At 39.1% G+C, this 17,958-nt stretch overlaps 1 protein-coding gene across 3 annotated transcripts in view; it reads right to left on the reverse strand.

Annotated features, from left to right (window-relative positions):
* TRIO (trio Rho guanine nucleotide exchange factor) overlaps nucleotides 1-17,958 on the reverse strand; it is a 200,143-nt gene that overhangs the window by 123,131 nt on the left and 59,054 nt on the right. For all 3 annotated transcript variants that reach the window (XM_075271066.1, XM_075271068.1, XM_075271067.1), the window contains exons 14-20: nucleotides 14,060-14,255; nucleotides 12,786-12,952; nucleotides 11,911-12,030; nucleotides 10,866-11,057; nucleotides 8,010-8,159; nucleotides 5,549-5,663; nucleotides 752-867 (exon numbers count right to left, since the gene is read on the reverse strand). In XM_075271066.1, coding sequence (XP_075127167.1) covers nucleotides 752-867; nucleotides 5,549-5,663; nucleotides 8,010-8,159; nucleotides 10,866-11,057; nucleotides 11,911-12,030; nucleotides 12,786-12,952; nucleotides 14,060-14,255 — 1,056 coding nt within the window. The remainder of the gene's footprint in view (nucleotides 1-751; nucleotides 868-5,548; nucleotides 5,664-8,009; nucleotides 8,160-10,865; nucleotides 11,058-11,910; nucleotides 12,031-12,785; nucleotides 12,953-14,059; nucleotides 14,256-17,958) is intronic.

The following is a 17,958-nucleotide window of genomic DNA, read 5'->3' on the forward strand; positions in this document are numbered from 1 at the left end:
GGGGGTACAGAACAGGAAAGCCGATAGTACCCTGAACTCAGCGCACGGTCGGCTTTCTTTTTTTAAATCAGATGCTTTTTATTAACCAATTTTAATTTACATAAAAACAAACAAAAAACATCAACGTAACATCAATACAAGGTAAATATGGAGACATTATCTGACATGCATAAGGGGACTGTCCATTAGGAACCCCCACTAAAACACCAAACATCCTTCGATTCATAGCAAAGAATAGCACTCTAGGGATCAAGAACATGGTAGAGTAGAAATGAGAGATCTATCCCTAATCAGATACAGGGAGGGAAGACCAGGTGTATCCAACCATGTCCCCCAAATTTTGTTTGGACCTTTCTCTGTATATATCACTGTCTGCTTTCTAGTGTGATACATACCCGATGAATTCCAAATGATGAAAGGTCTTCTTTAATCTATTAAATTAAACCTGTCTTATTCTCCACACTTCTTTTATGTCACACTAATGCCCATAATAAATTGTGAATTGATGTGCTGTAAAACTAAAACATTTGCTGAAACTGGACAACCCCTTTAAATAGCATCCTTATCGAGGGCAGAGACTGATGTGAATGGTGACAATATCTAAATAGAAGATGTTGGCAATAAATAAATTTTCATAAAACTTTATAATACCACAAAGTCATATAACTAAAATATAACAAATAACATGGAAAGTAAATCAATTCTCTCTAAAAAAAAATAAAAAAAATAAAAGGAAAAAGACTGAGCAAACCTGTTTTGCACTTCTTTCAAATACAACATATTGTTGACAGTGATCAAGTCGTCTTTTCCTTAGGGTCCAATAATGTAGTACTCTGTTTTCTCTTTGAAACAATTCATTCAAAATATCTATAAAAAAAAACCCAACATATATCTATCTCTCCATCTTAACTGAGACAATATTAAACAGCAACAATATATGGCAAAACAGCAAGCATACACTAGGGAGTTAATAAAGCCAAAAATATCTGTTCTGTAATAGTACAAATAAAGAGTATTGATATCCAAGTGGAGCATGCGGGAGATGAAGGGCTATGGGGTCAGCCACAACATCTCTCACATGAAAAGTAAGAAATGGGAAAGTAAATCAAATTAATGAATCGCATTTAGGTCTTGAGTTAAGATAGCATCTTGGAATGACAAGCGTGTCAAGTACCCCACTAAGAGCTTCTTGGTACTCTATGCTCTCATAACGATGGGTTCTTCAAACCTCTTATTACAGAAAATGCACTTCTTGGAAGGTAAAGTCCCTTATCTGCTTAGGTGTTCTTACCCCACATGGTCCCCAAACCCCCCTCTTTTGATGCATCTTACTTGCCATGGCATCTTACTTGCCTTGGCATCTAGGAGCTCTTCTACGTAGAAAGCCGAGGAGATAGTCTCTGCGAGGAAATCGGGAAGAGCGGTTGACTCGACTAAATTCGTCAAAAATTGTGGCGGGCATGTCGTAAAGGGGAACATGTAAATTGTATAAGGGGTGGTTATAATCCAAAAGATTTCTACTATGTCTTTAGGGTCGTGTCTCATCTCCTCTTGCTGGTCTTTGATCAATTAGATAAATGTTAATGTCAATCATGGATTTATTAATCTAGTCAAGGTTCTGCCACATTTGCTGGAGTTTTCAAAGTGAAAGTGCTTAATACATTCACATTGCCTTGGATGTTAGTACAATAACATGTACCGTATTTTACGGACTATAAGGTGCACTGGACTATAAGCCGCATTGCCCATGAGCGCCTTATAGTCCGTCTCGGTTCATATATAAGGCGCACCGGACTATAAGCCGCAGTCCGGTGCGCATTATATCTTATTGAAAGCGGCGGCAGGCAGACTTTGCCAGCGGCCGCTTAACCCCCCGCGTGCCAGCCGCTTCTATTGGAAGTGCTCGGCAGGCGAGGAGGGGCTCTATCAGCAAAATCATGCTGATAGAGCCCAACCGTAAACGTTAGGTTAAACTAATGGAATGGGAAGTGTCTGTCCATTCATTTCTATGGGGAGCGCTCGCATGCCTGCTCCCATAGAAATGAACAGGAAGTGTCCGGCAGCCCTGCTGTAACGCCGGCGTGTACGGCTGTGATACACGCCGGCGTTCAGTAGTGTGAATGCACCCTTACGGTGCCTTTTATGTATGTATGGAAGCGGCACGCAGTCTTTGCCGCCGCTTCCATCCATATATAAGCCGCACCGGACTATAAGCCGCACTTACGATTTCTGAGGAAATCGTAGGTTTTTATGTGCGGCTTATAGTCCGGAAAATACGGTAGTTACAGTCCAGACCTGGGGTGCGGTGGAAGGTAGCAACAATGCGACAACAAGTTTTCACCATCGTCCCTTCCTACTACATGAACAGATGATTGCTAATGAGGAAAATACTAATTCTGATGTGTTATAAACTAGCAGAAGTATAGGCTTTCACCTTTGGGTTGAAAAGCATCAGACATTGAACTCAGATCAAATAATTGGGACTGTAGGGAGCACAAATATGAGGTATGTCAATAGGGACCGGCATGCAGAGTGAGAATGAAATCTCCAGCCATGCCCACTAGTCCCTCAGCAAACTCTGCATACTATTGCCTGGTCAACCGAATCCACGGATTGTAAACCTGAAGTTTGGGGAAGATAAAAAAAAAAAAAAAACAAAAAAAAAACAACTGCTCTCATCTGGTTGCTGAGCAAATATGGAGGCCTAGATAGACTTACGAAGAGCTAAACTGATTCTCCATAGATTTTTCCACCTAGATTTGGGCTGCGGAACCATTTGGGAAAGTATTTGTTAATCAGAACCAGCAAGAAAATCTGGAAGCAAGTTTCATGTAAAACTTAGACCTACTTTTCAGTTTACATCATTATCTTTGCAGCAGGTAACCTAGAATCGGCCCTGAGTAAAACTAAGGTTGAACTAGTAATAAACATTCAAATAATATAACATATTTCTCTCATGGGACCCAAACTAGGCCATTTTTTAAGGAAGTGAGATAGTGGGAAACTCATGTAAGAAAGGGCAGAGCTATAATTTGCTAAGGAAAATAAAGACAAATGATAAGAAACCGATGATTTAGCAACATCTCTCACCAGAGAAACAATAAATGTACATCATGTCTTCCAACAAATCTGGCAGTGTCTGGAGAAGGTACATCAAGCACTAGGACTTCACAAGGGAAACCAGGGCACAGAAAAGGAATGGTAGAAGATAACAGAAGGATGTTCGCTCTGGTTAACCAGAAAAAGGATGTATAAAGATGAGGGGAAATAGTCAGTTGAAATAATTTGTGAGAGTGAACACAGTCCACTCTAGATGCATAGGAAGTCACTAGTCTCCATGGATATGATCTGTGAAAAAATGGACACAGTAGCATATCGGGGGTACAGAAGGAGGTGGAGTGCCTCGCCTCTGAAGATTCTGCAGTAGAAGTGTGAGAAAGAGCCATTCTATGATTGAGATAGTTGGGAGCTCTTAGAAGATCCAGTAAGTCCGAGGGTGACGAGAAATAAAAGAGAAGCATAGGATAGTCTTCTTCGAAAGGATGACTTGGAACAGGCAGAAGGCAATCGCTTAATCACGGTAGTATATGACAAGCCCACCGCTTTTGTTGTGGGCTTGATGCACGATTCAATTTTTAAGATAAAAATGTGAACCTGGCAGGCTATGTCTCTAAGTCTAGATGAGTCGGGATTACACAGAGCCAGGGTGTGATAACCCCAGGTTCAATTCATGAGAGGCAAAACCAGGCTTGGTCAGTAGAAAATTAAAGATGCCTTGCAGCATAGGGTTTAGGCCCAGTAGCTTTGGAGATGCCCCGAATGCAAATTTTATTCTGCCACTTGTGGTTTTCTGTGCCATAGACAAGATCGAAGAGCTGTTAGATTTATAAGAGGATGAAAGAGAAAAAAGCTCCTCAAAGTTTGTTGCATAGTTTCTCCTCATCACGGGAATATCAGATTTGTGGTTGAAAACTGCTGTATGGGTACGTGGGAGGGGCTCAGAATGGAAAGAGGGCCATTTTGGTTTTGGAACACAGATTTTGCTGGAATAGATTTCAGGCACCGTGTCATATTTGCAGAACCCCGTTAAGAACAATCAAAACCCTCAGGTTATGATTAATGAATAATCATTTTAGGACACTCCCCTTTTAGATGCTAGGTCTTCTATTTATACGCCACTGAATAAAACTATCAAGATTGGAAGGCATGGATGAAAAATAAATAGCAATAATCTATTTGAGGTGACTTTCAGTTTTGGTTATTTTTCAACTGCCCAGCCCAATATAGTTGGCCCAGTATAGTTATCTGCATAGAAGTGATAGGCCAGTATATGACTCTGGATTATTTTGATTAATTGAAAATCTAAACTGAAAAATGTAGCTTTAGGGATATCAATGACCCCAGTGGAACCCCATACTTTTACAGGACTGGTGATGACAAAGATGAGCCAAGAGATAATCTCTGTGGTCTGTCAGCCAGGAAGGAACTAAACTACTGAAGAACTGTGCCATCAATTCCACAAAAGTCTTAGCATCTATATATTAGGGTCTATGTATAAGTCATGGTAAACTGTATCAAATGCTACTGAAAGGTCTAAAAATTAGGATTTCAATTTGTAGAAAAGGGATAAGGGCTAGTAAAGTTTCTTGAGCAGTAGCTCTGCTAGGTCTGGATGTAAAACTGCAATTTAAAAAGAAGCACTAAGCAAAGTGCTTGCCTAAGCTGTAAATCAGGAAGTGGAGGGAAGAGGAGACAGGCGGGCAGCTGAAATCTTTAGATAGAAAACCTATTTAAAGGGGTTGCCCAGGCAAAAATGGACAACCCTTTTAATGCTTAAATCAACTGGTGGCAGTGAAAAAAATAAAATTCATATTCACCAGTCCCCATTGCTCTGGTGTCTTCCCATGCATTCTGGTTCTTCAGCTCCGGCAATGTCATCCGGGTCTCTTCCTCAATTGATTATTGAGGTTTGAGGGCATTCATTTATGCAGAGCTTTCTTAAAGGGGTTTTCAAGTTAACCCCTATCCAGATTAGATTTTTGTAAAGGTATTAAGACCGGACAAAAACTATGTACATTTGAAATTGCTGTGATTTATAAAGAACATGTCATTTTTCGACATAGGGAAGGCTGTAACAATGAAACTCATAAGAATCGGGGGCAAATAAATCTTTTCTCTAGTTACAATAATTCTGATTTTTTTTCCAACTTCCCGCTAAATAATACGTAATATTAAAGAGTACTTTTATCATTAAAGTACAAGTTGTCCTGCAAAAATAATACCTGATATGGCTCCAAGAAAAGAAAAATAAAAGTTATGGATTTGGAAAGCAGAGCGTAAACAAACAAATAAATAAATAAATAAATAAAAAGCTGTAGTGAGAAAGGGTTATATTTGGAGAGGAAAGATGTTTTTCATTGTTATGAAAAACACCACATTCATTATTTATTAGTACTTGCTTTTTTTAAACGAGTCCTTATGCCTTACGAGTCCATAATTTTTAATTAATTTATTTATTTTAAATTAAGCCTTTAAAAAGGAAACTTGCTTTTTACTTGTTGCTCCGGAGCTTTCACATGTGAAACCATTCCTGGCATGTTCACACTATTCCTATGTAAATATTTCAGAAAGACATCCGCATTTCTTCGGGCCAAGGTGCAAGCCTACAAAAAAAAAAAAAAAAAGTAAACACATTAAAAATTTCAGCATTAAAAACAAAGGTACAGTAGCAGCATTTCTAATATGTTATGGTTAGAATGAATACGCTAACATTAAAAAAAATTAAGCAAATAAGTTTATTTTGTACAGCCAGAGGTGTAACTCAAATCTCCCAGAAGGTGACACTGATAGCTTGGGGCCCCATCTAACAAGATGCCAGCCACTGGCCTCACTGGAGGAACCTCCCCACCCTGCCCTGGATGCCAGAGACTTGCTGAGCTGATTCTCTGCCTTGCCCTCCGTTACCCTAGCTGATCCTGGGTTAAATTGCTCTGATTTTTCCTCCACTCTGGATGCCCTTTGCACACCACCTTCCTAAGTAAGATATGTCCGATTCCTCCCTGCAAAATTCTGCATCCCCCTGTCACAGGACGCAATGTCCCAAGCATGTGGATATCTGGAAACTTCTCAGTTTGCTTCCCACAAAAAAGGACTTAGAGGCAGGAGTAAGCATGAGCAAATTATTTCCGCGTTCAGGACAGAGCCGCATTCTCTATCTGCAAAGTTCTTTACTCAACAGCAGCAGATGACGTCGCTAGATTAGCATTTGACTACAGCACAGCAATTTTTAATTAATTTTAATTAACCTTATGAGGTTCGTCCTCTTGTTGCAAGAATTATCAAACTAAGGGGCATCACTGACAATATTCCTCCGGCTGAGCTCCACTCTACCATATTCAGCACAATCCTCTCATCTTTCCACTGAAACTAAGGCTAACATAGACAGTGTCCTGGGTCTAGGCACAACCATTCCTCTGAACCTTGTGATGTCCTCTGCCGACTCTATTTCTTCAGAGAGATGGAACACATTCTCCAAACGGCATGGTGGAAGGGATTAGTACCTTTTATGGATACACACATATTGTCACAACATATCAATGCAACAAATCATCAAGGCTGTCCTGCAATATATTGTTGAGGATGGAGCCTCTTACAGATGGGGCCATCCTTTTCACCTTCAAAGAGGCACGGTGTTCATTTTCCACATTTCAGACAAAGTGGCCTCCTTGGCAAAATTTCTAAACCTCCCGGACTGGATGGACTTTCCCTTGCTATTTGCTTTGTAACCTTCTACCTCGGCCCAGCCGATCATTGACGTCAAGTGGAAAGGGCTTCATCTCGGTCCACCTGTCATATGATTGCCTCTCATTGAGACATTGTCCATGTGCTGGTTTCTTATATCTCTATGTTACTTGCTGTTCCACCATGTTCAATGTGTAAAGTTCTTGAAGTTCTTTTTGCTAGATTTGCATTATAGCCTCCAGTGCCTTGAGAACCTGACCTTCTCACTGGGGGTCTTCTTGGCACGCACATCAAGCTCCAGTGTGGACCTCCACGGCTCTACCTCTGTGGTGGACATACTGTAGAGACCCCCTCCCCATTTTCTTGGAATGTCACTGCTCTGTTGGTCCCTGTAACTCAGAGCCCCCTGCCTTCACCATTTTCCCATTAGAGTATCTTCTTCACTGGAGTGCTTACCCTTGCTGATCTTCACCCGCTGATAGACCTCTGGAGTCTGACTCACCCTGGCATTTGGAACGAGAGGTGTCTTTTCCTCGTCACTATCCTCTGTATGCCAACAGTATCTCAGTAATTCAGGCATTCTGGCACTATATGCCGAGTTCAGTGTATCAGTGATCAACCTATCTCTGCTGAAGAGGTGGTTTGGCTCCCCAAACCATACAAATTAGTAAGGCTCCAGGTCCTAACGTTCTGGCGCCGTATTATAAACAGTACTTGTCTTCATTCCAAGGTCCCTGGAACATGTCCTAAACTCTCTGTTTAAAGGCTCAGTTCCTTCCCTGGATATGACTGGGCTCGCATCACAGTCATACATAAAGAGGGTAAGGACCCTGCAGCGTGCATGAGCTAACATCTAATCTCTCTCCTTAATGTAGACCTTATGTTCTTTGACAAGGAACTTGCTCTGCGCTTGAACCCCTCCTGCCTGACCTGATTCATTCCGATCAGGTTAGTTTTGTTCTGACTATCGAAGCATGGGATAACACTGACAAAGTAGTAAATGCTAAACCATTATGCTCAACCAACTTGACCTATCTTCAGGTGGAAGAGAAATAAACCAGGAAATAAAAAAAAATAAAATGTACAAGGTTTAAACTATTAAAAAATAAAATATGCAATACATTAATGACTGAATAGAGTCAGAAACATTATATAATATTAGCCCAAATGTTCCGGGGTAGAAAAAAAATCATATATCCAGGTTGTGATTTAAATTCTACATTCACAAGAGATGGGTATACAAGCAAAGGTGCTTCAAAAAATCATACCTTTAAGAAAGCTTCTTTTTGTTCAAGATGCTTGCTAATCATTGGGGTAACATGATCGGTTTCTGAGTTTGGTCCAAGTTTATCAGCCCCTCCACACCAGTCTTCTTCTCTCTTATATTCCTGCTCCAAGCTTTCAAGAACACTACAAACCTTAAAATAAAAGTAAAAAAATGCAGAATAATATTTCAGAGATGTTTAAAAAACAAACAAACCAAAAACCTGCAACTTAAAAAAAATATAAGCATCACTTTAAATCATTCTGTCATAAACATGGAGCTGTATCTACTCTAGAATAAGCCCAAACGGCACAACATTTTATACATGTTTTTTAAGGCAGCCTAACAAAGTACACAGTGGATACAGAGCCACTGTGTTTAAAGGGAAGATGTTGCCCTTTATCTCTAAGTAATGGCTGCCTGCTGTTTATAAAGCACATACAGAAACAGTGGCCTTTCATCATTGATTTAGCGTATAATTTAAAGGCGCTCTATAATTGGGAAAAGTCATTTTGAACTAAATCTATACTTGCATATCTTTCAGAAAGTCTATTCCACACATACCTTTTGTATGGCAATCCCGTCAGTGGTTTTTGAATGAGCCCGCTTTTATTAATATGCCGATTAACATCCAGGGTGCACCCAAAAGTCATAGCGAGCACTGTGTGCTGTGTGTACAGCACAGGCTGCAGCTGAAGACCAATAAGCCCCTGCTCTCACACACACATAGTAGAGTGTGTGCCCGCTAAGACTTCTAGGTGCACGCTGGAGGCTAATTAGCATATGAATAAAAACAGGTTTATTTAAAAAACACTGAGGGGATTAAAATACAAAACGTATGTGTGCCTTTCTAAAGACTATGCAAGTATATGTGTAGTTAAAAATGACTTTTCCCAATGATAGAGCCCCTCGTTAATACAACAGGGTCATGTCTTTGCTATAAGTTCTATTAGTTCATCCCTAGCCTAGGGTGGCAAACAAATGCTGACACAAACAAGAAGATGTTTGCACAGCATTGGGCTATGAGCTATCCTGCTACAGGTGTTCCATTGATCCACACCACCACTATCGAAGACCATCATGTTGCACAGCAAGATGGCAATGGAAGCAGAAATGGGGGGGGGGGGGGGTGCACTATGGGCAACATCATTAAGAGGACATTATAATTTATTATTATTATTATTGGGATTATGATGAGGGATGGCAAATTTTTTGGTAGCTGGTACACCAGTTCATTCATATCATTCATCATTTATGCCAAATTTCTGGTGTAAACGTTGATAAGCCAGATGGGCCCGTCCCCTGCCCATCCTTGTCAAGCCCCGGGAAGTGGTGAAGGCAGTGCAGAGTTCAATCATTTCAGTACAGGGCCAATTTGTGGTCCAGGACCAGACACATTTTAGGTTTATTTTTTATGTGCGGTTTTGAGGACTGTAACATTTTTCTTGTATGTCTCAGTCAACTAATTTTTGCGTCTTTTTCGGGGACACATAGGGCTTTATTTTTATGTTGTTTTTATTTTCAAATGTGTTTTAATTTTTGTTTTTATAACCGGGAAAATATAAACAAAATAGGAGGGAAATTGTGTCTGGTTTTCAATTTAATTTTTTATTTAATAACATAAAGTGTCACTGAAAAACTTTATAATATAGTTTTTCCTCTCCGTTACGGTAATTTCTATTTTGTATGGTGTCGTCAGGGGTGGGGGCTATAACCTTTAATAACGGCGTTTTATTAGCATATTTTTTTATTATTATTATTATTTTATTTAAAAAAATTTAAAAACTTTATTATATTTTTATTTCAGATTGTGTCCCCATAAGATGATAAGAGACCTTTGGGGACATCTGATCACTTTTTTTTTTTTTTGTACTGGAGGCTGATTTCTCCTATAACTGGGGCTGGTACATTTAGCCTCAGTTGCAGGAGAAATCCAGCCTCCTGCACGCTGTATACACAGTATACAGAGCTGATCTGGGCCCTGTAGGACCCAGCAGCTCTTGCAAGACTCTGCTCCCGGCGGATCATGTGACCGCCGGGTCAGAGGGTGGCTGAATTATGGCAGCATCCATATCTGTGTATACAGCACTCATTGAGCGCTGTATACACAGCAATGGAGAAGGCAAGGTAGGTAGTAAATCTTCCCTGCCATCTCTCTGGGAGCTCCGGCTGAAGTTACAGCCGGCTCCCAGCTTCAGTAGCTACACGATCTCTGTGCAGCTACTGTGTTCTGACTGGAGGTACGTCCTGTCAGAACTGGGCAACCACTTCCCGGACGTATATAGTCTATGGGCGGTCCGGAAGTGGTTAAAAAAGTTTTTGCAAAAAGTGCAACTTTTTATGCTTTGCACACCAGAAAACTAGCAGGCTAGGCATAATAAATATGCTCCAGTGTTTCAACACACATAGGGATGAACCAAATTGCCAATGTGACATACAAGAAATAACATGCTAAGAAACATCCCATGATCTATGTAAGCTACAAAATGTTACTGTCACTTAGCAAAAGTGTACAAGTGTACATGTCACTGAAAAAGCCCAATGAAGTCCCCTATCTCTGCCACTGTTTAAGCACTGTTGTCAATAGATACGACTTGTAGTTCATCTTCATTAAGGACAAGAGTTTCCATTTTGTTTTTCACTTCACTATAGCTGCTTATTAGCTCAAGACTACATAAACATGCATGTGCCATCCTAACAGACTGAGCATGTACAGTTCATGAATGATTTCTATTAGGAGTAATCACTAATGCAGCGGTTAGCTCCCAGCACGAACATCAAGCTAGCAAATCAGGCGTGCGCCGCTCCCCTTAGAGTAAGTGAGAGCTAAGCCCCGCCTCACATTACTTTAAATACATACCTGTTCTGAAGTTTTATAAAAAGCTACTGAGGCATTCACTAGTTTCAAACGATCTTCCATTTTCAGCATCAACTGTTGCCAGTGTGAAGCTACTTTTTCTGCACAATCCCTAATCATATCCATATCATAATGATTAGCTTGAAGCATAGCCTCTGCTTTTTGCTGCACCTGCAGTGCACTCTGATGTGTTTTCTGAAATGAGAAAAAAAAATCTATATGAAATGATCATAAAATAACCAACATTTAAAAGCTTTGACTGATGACCATAAGCATGTAATATAAAAGAATTTATTCTAAGGCAGCACGGTGACAGTCTTGTTCCCAAATCAGATCTGTGATGACGGAATGTGCAGGGTCCCCTCCAGGATGAGGAGGAAGATTTCACTGAACAGGACACGGGGATGGGTAAATTAATTGAGACAGTTACTAGACCTCCACTAAAAAAAAAAAAAAAAAAACAACCAAGGAAGTCGGGTGCCTCAGTGTTGCAAACCAATAGAGGGAGCTCACTGAAATGTGCAAGCCTGTCTTCCCTGATGTAAATTAGGAAGACAGAATCTCAGTGAAAATAGCACAGGGCTAAAATAAAAAATAAAATTGAATATACTCTAAACAAAAACCAGCCACTATTTATTTTGCAACTGATCCCTAAATCTCCAGCTTTTCAGTGCACCCACAAACAGAATAAATTCCCTCATAGTGTGACGACTGGAGGTTTAGCAAAAACATTATATGAATCTGGGTACAGCCTGGTAAATAAGCCAAGCTAGTCAGGGATCCATCACCCCTTTTCCAACTTTTTATTCAACTATGCTTTCTCTAAAGCAGTGCAGCTGTAAAGCATAGCAGTTTGTAACAGGAACATGTTAGAATATAAAACTTCTTGTGGTTAAGGCAACACAAATCTTTTGATGTGGTAGAACTTGTAACAGCCCCAACATTACTGTTGTAAATTTAACTTTATTAAATTTTATTTTATTTTTATAAACCACTAACATTTACATTTTGAAAATGCATAGTTCTTGAGGATTAGAACAAAGTTTACCTCTATTGCATGTTGAAACTGCTCATGTTCCCTTTGAAGTTGCTCTGCCTCTTGTAGTGAACTGGCAGTAATCAGTCCAGCATTTAGCATAGATTCACCATTCCTGATCCAACCAAGTACCTGTAATATTTCAGATAAAATATAAATAAGAGTGAGAAACCAAAATTTATGAGACGTATATAGCACCAAAAAGTGCATACCAAAGAGAAGAGCAAATTTATTACTTGCTTCAAATACGTTTTAATGCCTTTCCCAACAGTGCTCGAGGGGCAGATTTACTAATAGTGTCTACGTTTGGGACATTGCAAACTTGGACTACAAGTCCAGGTTTATCAAAAGTGACTGATGATTTTTTGATAAACTGCCAAGTCTAACATTACACTACTTATTAGTTGCTGTAAATGATCTTGGTGCATTTTTGGTGTACAGTGTTGCAGTGTAGGCCTGTTTCCAAAAAGACCATGCCCTTTTTGGTACAGGTTGGAAAAGTGCCTAAAAAAATTCACACTTGCAAATGTGGCACACAAAATATTTGACTTTATAACTCTGTCCGATCCTTTATTAGCATACTGAAATTAGCTAAACGGATTGTCCTGATCACAGAGCTGTACATAACGGAGAGAGAACTCAGCTCCCACCAGAGAGCACATGACTCACATCATTCGATCACATTCAGGCCATGGACCATGGAAACAACTTGTAAACAATGGGAGGAATAATCTAACATAGCATTCAAAAAATCAGAATTGCTCAATGGGGTCCACCACTATCCATGTGTAACCGCTGCCCTTCAGGTTCAGAAAACCCAAAGCTTGTGTAAACCTAGTGTCAGTAAGGGGATTAGAGGATTATTTTTATTACAACTCATGTTATACCTGTTTTACTTCAGCTTGAAGATGGCGAAGCTGAACACATTGCTCTAGATGTTTTCTGTGTTGTTCTGCTGATAGATCCAAATCCTGTTGCTTTTCATGCAGAAATTCAAGTAAATCTTGTACTCGTGTTGCCATATCCACATCTCTGTCACAGAGAAGATCAACACCTATGCAAAAATGAACAAATTAAGAAGACATACATAACTACAGGGAGGAGACATTATTGGTAAGGTAAAATTTTTAACACCTTCCAACAGCAGCCATTTTTTCGATTTTCGCTTTTTACTCATAGTCTTCCAAAAGCATATGAATGCTCAATTTTTGCGGGACAAATTGTACAGTATAATTGTATCATTTAATATTCCATACAACATACTCAAAAGTTTAAAAAAAAAAAAAAAATCAGAATGTAGTGAAGTTAGAGAAAAACTACATTTCTGCAACTTTAAGTGTTATTTATATGGTGTTCACTCCCAGACAAAATTAAAAGTTATCTGTACTATGTGAGTTACAATTATAGCTACACCAAGTTTATATATTTATTATTTACCACCATTAATCCTAAATTTTGAAGAAAAAAAATGTCAGTATATTCTGATATGCGTAATTCTGTTTTTTTAGATTGCCGTATACGAGACTGCCTGGCAACCTTTGCGTGTGCCTCAGTCTTCGGGTCCGCGTGAGGACATGAAAAACAGAAACATTATCTGCTTAAAAAACGGTTACCCGCCGAAACCCACAGTCCCCATAGACTATAATGCGGTCCACAAGGATTTCTGTTCGAAATCTGAGGAGAGAAAAGTACTGCTTTCATAACATAACATAATTTTTTTTGCATTTTTACAAAATAAGAAAACAGAGTTTCAAATTCAAAATCATCCCTAGGGTTAAAACATAAAAATTATATTATATGGAGGGTTAAAGGTGAAAACCCCTGTGCATCTAGACTGAATTGGTGAGAACATGAAAACATCAGATCATCTATAGACACACAGGAACAGCATATTAGATCCCCATCTCCCTTCACAACATGCCCTCTGTGGTCTCTCCTCTAATACTCCACAGCAACTGAAGTAGAAGCTGCAAATGTATTATATCTCAGACTAGCTCATGACTCTAGCCATAGTAAGGGAATATCAGATACAGTCACGAATTATACTGTGTGTGTGATATTATGCCTTCAATGTACCCATCAGAGCTGCTCTTAGTATGCAATCTATAAAATATGTAAATACTGATTATTTCTCATATCATAAAATAAAACATTTAAATACCTGAAGATTGCACTTCATTAACATACTGGAGAAGTTCTTGCCCTTGGTGGATCACATCAAACGTCAGGTTATTCATAGTCAGTGCTTTATCAGCATGATGCTGTAGCCTCTGCTCTGCAAGAGTGAGGTCCTCTGTGTCAAAGTTATTCATTTGTAAGTTAAGTTCTTCATTCCAGGATTCCAAGTCTGATATTATCTATGAGGCAAAAAGGAAATAAAAGACACAAAACTGATGTCCACATCAAAAATGGTCCTCTTTTAAAATTTCCCAAAAGATGCAAAACAAATGGAAGGTTTGAAAAACTGAGGTCGCTAACCATCACTCAATCCCTGCCTTACTCCTCAGTTTGGATGAGGAGAAGGCTGTTGACCACAAAAACTGGTAACTTATGATAGCTTCCTTGGAAGCCTTTAGCTTTAGGGGCATTATTCTACTCCTCCATGGCGTTTGGTAATGGCACATGCCTGAGTTGTCCTCCTGAACTTCGATCTCTGTATTGAGTCCCTTTTAGCCCGTATACACTTACACCCAGACATCAAGGTTGTTGGAGTCCCAATGTACACATACTGTATCAGTCTACTTTTAACTTCTAGATAAGTGACGAAAAAACAATGTAAGAATTAGATGGATGTGCAATACCTAAATCACAGATACTAGTCAATTCTCCAATACAGTCACATTCCAAAAGCTAAAGGGTTAAGATTTTAGATTGGTTAGGGATATATTGAAATATTTTAATTGTACTGATAGTAATTAATTTATACTAATTTTCCCAATTTGGTTGAAGGGATTCTATAATTAAAAAAAAACAGTTTTAAACTAATAGCACATAGGAATATTCAACTCTTATCTTTAACTTGAAGGTGGGCGCTGACGATTTTGAATTTTTCTTCTTTATGCTAATTGTGCTCAGTACAGGGGGTGTGCCGGACAGAGCAGAAGAAAGAGCGCGCTGGAATGCTGCACTCATAGCAGAGAGGGCACGTCCCCTGAGCACAATTAGGATGAAGAAAAATTCAAAAACGCCAGTACAGACCTTCAAGATAATGGTAAGAGATGAATAACCTTTATAAAGGCTATTAGTATGTGCTATTAGTTTAAATCAGTTTTTTTAATGATAGAATCCCTTTAAGCAAATGGATAAATTTTTACGGTTGATTAGTGAGTGGGGAATGTTCAGAGAGACATCAGGGCTATGTCTACTAGGACCATGACTTGATCTCACCACAGAATCAGACCTATAGCAAGTCCACAGAGCTGTTACTTAAAAAAAAAAAATAAAAATAGGCTGAGGATTGTCTATTTGCTATAGGTCATAAGTGTGGTTAAGTTTACGGAATGCCTAGAGAGGCATGACATAGAAGGAGGTACCCATAAAGGGGGTCAGCACAATAGGTCCTTAACATAAGAAAAATAATTTGCTTTCCAGTATGAGCACTCTGTCCCACAGTGAGGTCTGGTACCCCAGAACAGATAAAGAATCAATCAGATCTGATTGGCCAAAACAAAAGTAAGATCCCAAGGAGGATGAAGCAGTGACCCAATGGGTCCACCTCAGTCAAGACAACCTGAAAGGGGCAGGCTCATGATACTAGAGTGGCCACTCCCATTTTGTAGACATTATCGAGAGTAATAGTACTCTCTAGTAATAGTGTATGCAACAAATGTCAAAATAATTCTAAAATCAGACTAATTCATTTTTACCTTCTTATTGGTATAACACAATCTTATACAGATGATGTGAATCTCTGTATGTATGTTACTGTATTACCAGGACTAAGACCCTTGAGGATGCATAAATGTTAAAGTATAACTCCTATTTTGTAGAAAAATAGGAGTCAGAGCCTGACACCTGTCACTATCAAAATATCCGTAACATTAAATTTTTAGCCAACACACTCAAACATTCATTGATGAGAAAGTTACAATGATGAAAATTCCAAAAATGGAAATATCCGTGCAAAGATGGGGCTTGAGCAGTTTATGATTTTACAAATCCAAAAAGTTCCAAGATAAGATTTCACTCATACTGTGTGTCTACAACATGGTAGAAAAGAAAGAAAACCTCAAAATTTAATACAGGGAAAAAGACACTACTATGAGGAAAACAGAGATGACAATTGCAATTTAATTTCCTTACAAATGCAAAAACCCTCCCAAAATTGATACTTTTATTTCCGATTTTGAATATAGGGCTCAAATAAATATAACTGACATTACTCCGGTGCCATAAGTGCATTTTGACCAAATAGGTTAGGGAGACCCCAGTAATTCATCATAAGATTTATAGCTTCAGACCCCATTCAGACTCTTCTAAGGTCTGCTGGCTGAGGAAGGTTGCTACTTTATTATGATTTCCATAGAGATGGGTCGCTGTCAAAAATAAAAAGCTTATTTCTGTCCACAAAAATTTTGGTTTCACTGCTACACAGGATAGGGTAAAGCTTCTTTTGCCACCATGTTTGACATAAGCTACCGCAGTTGTGTTGCCCAACGCTTTTTTCTCAATTCAGGTTGCAGTGAAATAAGAAATTCTGAGATTGCTGAAAATCTCTCTGAGGTTTGAGGATACTTCTGCTAATGATTAGCTCCATGGCTTAAGAACCATGGATGGTGAGGATGTGTGGGGCCCCACCCCTGACGGCTGACACCTGCAGTGACAATAACTTGCTCGGGAAGTCCAATAAACTCCCGTTTGAATATTCCTCTTGATTTGCCACCAAAGAGAATATTTTACAAATCTCTGAATTCTGATTCTCTTGTTAAAAGAAGTTTGTCTTTTGTCCCAGATGAAGTAGGTCATTTTGCAGCTGTCTTGCAAGAGTCTAGGCAAAGCAAACTGGTGCGATAGTAGAGGTTAGTTTCATGACACTTCTGATAGAGTTTGTTGGAGCTCAATAGATGGGGAAAAAAAGGACTTATGAAGGACTATTGCTTTTTTTTTGTTGAACAAGTGAAGCTATTACAAGAGAGCTAAATATCCACAGCGATTTTTGAAGATATGAATTTTCTTAAATGATGAGCCAACCCAGGTTGCAAAGGTAGCTCTACACCGTTCGTAGATGCAACTTGAGCTTGTAAATGTTCGGAGCTGTCAGACGAAATTAATCTAAATAAGGTATAATCTGAATGCTTTGCAGCCGTAGGAATCCTGTCACTTATGCCATAACTTTGCAAAAATTCTGGAGCCAAACAAAAACCCAAGGGTAGCAAATGAAATTTAAAATCAAACGAAGATTTTTCGGAGAGACATCTTTAAGATTTTATGAGTCTATTAATTTATCAGAGTATGACAATAGGCATCTGTGAGATCTATTGATGCCATAAGGCAGTCCTGGTACAACAAAATTACTGTTGACTTGATAGTCTCCATTTTGAAATTATTGTATTTGAGGAATCAGCTTAAGGCTTTTAATTTTATGATGGCCCTATGAGAGCCATCCTATTTCTAAATTAAGAATATTGGGGAGGATATCGCCTGACCTTGCTTTTCTACATGTCCAGAATTAGTACTTGTTTTGGAATAGGAGTTTGATTTCTTTCTCAACATCTAGCTATCTGCAGGAGGAAAACATTTTGTGAGGGAAGTTTTTGAAATCCAGCTTGTAGCAATTACTCATGGGGAGTCAGATATATTCCCAAATTGAACAGGACTAATGGAGTGATTGGTCATGTTCAACTTGGGACCATCTCCGATGGTAAAACTAGGGCTCTATAAGAAATCCATTTTCCTGAAGCCTTTTTCAAAATATCATCAAGACCTAAACCAAACAGATAGTCACCCTCATAAGGGACACCATATAGCTTGCTCTTTGAAACTGTATACCCCAACCAAGATCTTAGCAAGACAGTTTTTCTTTGGCTGCTCTACTCATCAGGGGACTGCACTAAGGAGAGT

Source organism: Leptodactylus fuscus, chromosome 4 (assembly GCF_031893055.1).
Source record: "Leptodactylus fuscus isolate aLepFus1 chromosome 4, aLepFus1.hap2, whole genome shotgun sequence".
NCBI classification, from domain to species: Eukaryota; Metazoa; Chordata; class Amphibia; order Anura; family Leptodactylidae; genus Leptodactylus; species Leptodactylus fuscus.